Here is a 5,000-nt window from a genome sequence, read left to right as displayed (position 1 = left end):
CAAATCACACACTGAGGCCTTGGTTCTCCCTTTCCCTGTTCACACTTGACGAAGCCATACTTCAGAAACTCGTCACTGTACTGCCTTGTCCATGACTTGACTTTCTTCTTGGGTGGCGGCTCAGAAGCTGATGTAGATGCGGCCTCTCTTATGATCGAGCCAGGCTCGTTGGCCTGTGTGTTTTTATCAGGTGCACACGTACTTGACGACTGAACAGAGACGCGTTTTATAACAAAACGATCCATTTTGTTTAAGCGTTCGGTATAACTGTATGTGTCACTGAGGAGTTCTCTGTGTCTATTTTTACGCTCCCGCGGTACAAACGTACTGATGAAAATTTCGTGACTCTGACGAGTGAGCCTCCGGGCTAGTACAATGGTAACGTGTCGGCCTCTCATTCGAGGGGTCGGCGGTTCGCGCCCCGCCCAGGCGCGAGAAGTTGCAATTGTCGCCCGGAGGTTATTACTGTGGCTGGGCACCACGGCGGGTAAGGACTAGGTTCAGCCGAGTCAGCACCAGCTGACACACGTGAGCGAGTCGGCATTAGTCGACACAGGCCGGGCTCCCCTCATGGTATAGCCCGGGCGAGGCTAAGCTTCGCATATCGGACTTATCCTTATCTGACGAGTGAAGATTCTGAATGCATATTAGTCCTGTCTCGGACAGGAATCAAACGCGCGTGTCCCTTCCCTCACCACAATCTCTCTCTCTCTCTCTCTCTCTCTCTCTCTCTCTCTCTCTCTCTCTCTCTCTCTCTCTCTCATTTATGAAAAAATTGGATTATTATTTTTATTATTATTATTATTATTATTATTATTATTATTATTATTATTATTATTATTATTATTATTATTATTATAATTATTATTATTATTATCATGTGGCGACCCACTGAATATGAGTTTGCGACCCAGTACTGGGTCGCGACCCGTACTTTGAAGAACCCTGCTCTATACAACCATCAAGAGCAAAATTACTCATTTCTATTTAATGTTTATCAGAGTGGCGATTTAATCTGATGTTTTATCGAAACGCGTCAGCTACAGCTCTTGCGCTGTGCCTTATCTATATTTATACATTTTTTTCTACATGCACACATGCATTTACAACTGCACTATGAGAAACTGGAGAGAGAGAAAGAGAGAAAGAGAGAGAGAGGGAGAAAGAGAGAGAGAGAGAGAGAGAAAGAGAGAGAGAGAGAGAGAGAGAGAGAGAGAATGAGAGAGAGAGAGAGAATGAGAGAGCGAGAGATAGAGAGAGAGAGAGAGAGAAGGAGAGAGCGAGATATAGAGAGAAAGAGAGAGAGAGAGAAAGGGAGAGAGTAAGAGAAAGAGAAAGAGAGAGAGAGAGAGAGAGAGAGAGAGAGAGAGAAGAGAGAGAGAGAAAGAGAAAGAGAAAGAGAGAGAAACTAGAGAGAGAGAGAGAGAGAGAGAGTGTAAGAGTCTTTAAGAGTCTATCACTGTTGGTGAACAGCAATGGTAGTCAACGTAGTTACGACTCACAACACAAGTAAAGGGGTGAACACACACGCTATGACGATGTCTATGGGTAAAATGGAGAGCACTGGGTCACGTGTCAGGCCGACGCACCTAAAGACGAAGGCTGGCCCGACCTTACCACACCGGGCTGTCGGGTCAGGCGAAGTCAGATAAAATAGTCATCTACGCCCTCACTGAGTCGATGGTTTTTATTTTGGACCACGTGGTCTATTGGTAAAAGGGCTTATGGAAATAGGCTTATGTATATGCTATATTGCTCGACCACCTACTCTTGCCTTGCTCTCGAGGCACCTTAGATTGGCCTCAAAGGGTGACCCAAGTCCTGATTTGCTGATCATCTCATTCTTGTGTGTGTTGTTTTGGTGCATCTTCATGGCTGCTCGTCCCTGTTGTCCTCTTCTTCCTGGTGCTTTTTATAATCTGTTCACACGTTCTCACAGATCTCGTCCAGGTCCTTCTCGGCTCCATGCTCGTCCACATGTCCTCGTAATCTTCATCTGGATCTACAGGCGTCCGAGCAGAGGGCGGCATCTCAGGGCTGCTGACACCTCCACTAACTAGCTCCTGGAGATGACTGGATCTGCAGTCGTCCAGGAAGGCAGCGCCCATCCTCAGCAGTCTGGGGTGACTGGTACCTGCGCTGGCGAGTTCCTGGTCCTTTGCTAGATCTACGGGTATCCCGGTTGAGCCGCCCCACTCTTGGGGCGGCTCAACACCTGCTCTGTCGAACATCCTGGTCCGCAGACTTCTGGTGATCTTCCGGTGACGTCCTTCCCACATCATCCTAAGGTGACTAGTCCTCCTTCGGTGCCTCTTATTTCTTTTCCCTTCCTTCTTCTCCCATAAATGTGTTAAGCCGATGGTTTTGCTGGGTAAAAAGTGCTAAGTGACAGCAAATGGCACATTCTACCACTATTCTTCTGACCTCATGGAATGTGGTCAACAAACATGAATATCGTTCATTAGTTAAGTAGTTAATTAATTTCTCTCGTTATTAGAGATTTTTGTTGTTTCAACAGCAACAAATTTAATGTGTTTGTGATTTTATCTTCTCACGAATATCATTTCATTTTATCTTGTTCCTCCCCTTGCTTCGACCTGACCACATTTTCTGCCTTCCGGTCGGTTGGGACGTGGAAAGGGTCAATAGATGACCACTTGTTTTTCCCGTCTCAACCTGACCTCACTTTCTCTTTTCTCCCTTCCAGTCGGTTGGAATGTGAAAAGGGTCAAGAGAGGACCGCTCGTTTTTCCCATAATTTGGTTGTTGTTGTTTTGTTGACACCTATGGGATTAACCATAGCACCGTTACATTGCTCATTGGTGACACATTCTATCTGCGCTAGAATGGAGCTTGTAGCGCAATTTTATATTAATCTATTATTTTCATTATAGCGTAGGATCTCCCCCCATATCAGAGTGCACAGGATTTCCCGATATTACCCGGGGTTGCATAAATCGCCTAATAGGTCTACACTCCGAAGTTTAAAAGTAGGTACAGCTAAAACCAAAGTTAATTGTTCGATCGGCAACTTTCGAGTCAGTGTGACCCACAGTTATGTCCGTTAATTACTGTAGGACTAGGGTTTAATCTAGAATCATTATTTGCTTATCTATCACACCCTTCTCACCCTCTTCAAGTCGCTTGCATGTTTTGGGTAATTCCCAAGCGATTGTGTGATTCATAGATACCCTTAGGGAATGTCATGAGCGACCATCACAGATACGCAGATGAGAGCAGGTTATTTATAGATTTTTCCTGGCTCGGTTCTCTTCAATGTACAGCATTTTGGGTATAAGATCTCCTCGCTGATGAAGTCTAACATGCATAGCTAGACATGGCTACCTCGGCAGTTCAGATTTTATGACCCCGTGAAGATTTGCTTGCTAAAAAGCTTGCGAATATTTTTTTCACGTCACTATTTATTAATGCGTACTTTCTGTCGCATATCATTAAATGTTGAATTCAATGTGGTGGTTGAAATAATTTTAATTGCTAATTTATCTCAGTATGTAATATTGAACGTTAATATTCATGTCTGTGATTCATTCTCTGTGTGAGGTCACTCTTACTTTCACACTCATTCACGCTCGCTGTCGCTCACACACACACACACACACACATACACACACACGCACACACACACACAGACACACAAACACACACACACACACTCACTCACTCATCCATGCAGGACAGAAGACACTGAAACCTTTTCATTAATAAGGTTTGTTGCTGTCGTAGTGCTGGCGTAAAGATATATAACGTATCTCTTTAGCCACAATTTTGTCAGTCGTGACGAGTGACTTGTACATTTATTTCTTCTCTGTGGAATGAAAATTGGTTCAAGTAAATCCTTGCAGACTGCTGTTGTCATTTCCCTTATCTACTCTCATATCTATCAGAGATGGTTGGTAGTTCAAGCCAGGTCCGTGCGGATCGCTACTGATGTCTCCCTCTCCCATTTTTTCTTTATCTTTGTCAAGCATTTTGGTGGCAGTGGTGGGATTCGAACCCACACATCCAAAGACACTGGTACCTGAAACCAGCTATAATGGTCTCTAATTTGAATTATACTAAAGAAAGTTCACTGTATTATCTGGCAGGTCCAGAGGAAAACTCAGTGTCTGATTCTCAGCCTTAGTGAAGAACAAACATGTTTTTTTAAATAGATCTTGTCACGGTAGGCATGGCAGAGGCAGCGTCAGCTCCTACAACCAAAAGGGTAAGGTGCTCGCGGCTCAGGGAACAGATTCGGACTGACTCCTTGGGTCTTGTTGGGTTTCTTCAACCCTAAGGCGTTTACCGTCGGCTACCCCCTCCAAGGTTATGACCCAGGCGGTCAACAGCTGCCCGGCCAGTCACTTGATTAATAGATATCACACTGGCTCAGGTAGATTCCACTATTAATAGATGTCACAAAGAGAGAGAGAGAGAGAGAGAGAGAAAGAGAAAGAGAGAGAGCAAGAGAAAAAGAGAGAGAAAGAGAGACAGAGAGAGAGATAGAGAGAGAGAGAGAGAAATAAGAAATAAGCTGGTTATTATAATTTATTCCTGCCACTCTAGGTTTTACTTATATCTGTCCATGGGCTGAGGGCTTGTGATAGTTTTAATGATCTCATCTACCTATTCATTTGGTCGTTTATTGTCTAATTCTTGTTGTTTCTGTTTTGGTGTGACATTTCTGAAACAGATCTTGGGTTTTTGGTACGTCGTTTTATGCTAGTCTGTCTTGAATTAGTTAAGAAATAATCAACAGACAAACACACACACACACACACAGAGGGGGGGGGGGAGAGGAAGAGAGAAAGAAAGAGAGAGAGAGAATGAGCGAGGGGGGGAGGAGAGAAAGCAAGAGTGAAAGAGGGAAAATGAGGGGGAGGGGGGGAGAAGGAGAAAGAGAGAGATAGTGAATGTACGATGTAGCATATACATATGTACCAGTGGACCACGTGGCTCTTTACCACATGGCTCCAAGTACCAAAAAGGAACCATTCACT

General features: G+C 44.4%; 1 protein-coding gene across 1 annotated transcript in view; it reads right to left on the bottom strand.

The window, feature by feature from the left end:
• The window catches only part of LOC119596766 (protein FAM200A-like), a 4,058-nt gene extending 1,827 nt beyond the window's left edge, over nucleotides 1–2,231 (bottom strand). Inside the window, 2 exon segments of the mRNA XM_037946091.1 lie at nucleotides 1–347; nucleotides 2,007–2,231. The exon segment at nucleotides 1–347 is cut by the window's left edge and continues 1,827 nt beyond it. Coding sequence (XP_037802019.1) covers nucleotides 1–347; nucleotides 2,007–2,231 — 572 coding nt within the window.
• Nucleotides 2,232–5,000: the final 2,769 nt, after the last annotated feature.

Source organism: Penaeus monodon, chromosome 38 (assembly GCF_015228065.2).
Source record: "Penaeus monodon isolate SGIC_2016 chromosome 38, NSTDA_Pmon_1, whole genome shotgun sequence".
NCBI classification, from domain to species: Eukaryota; Metazoa; Arthropoda; class Malacostraca; order Decapoda; family Penaeidae; genus Penaeus; species Penaeus monodon.
Note: the sequence above shows the minus strand (reverse complement) of the source record. Positions and strands in the feature narration are given on the sequence as shown.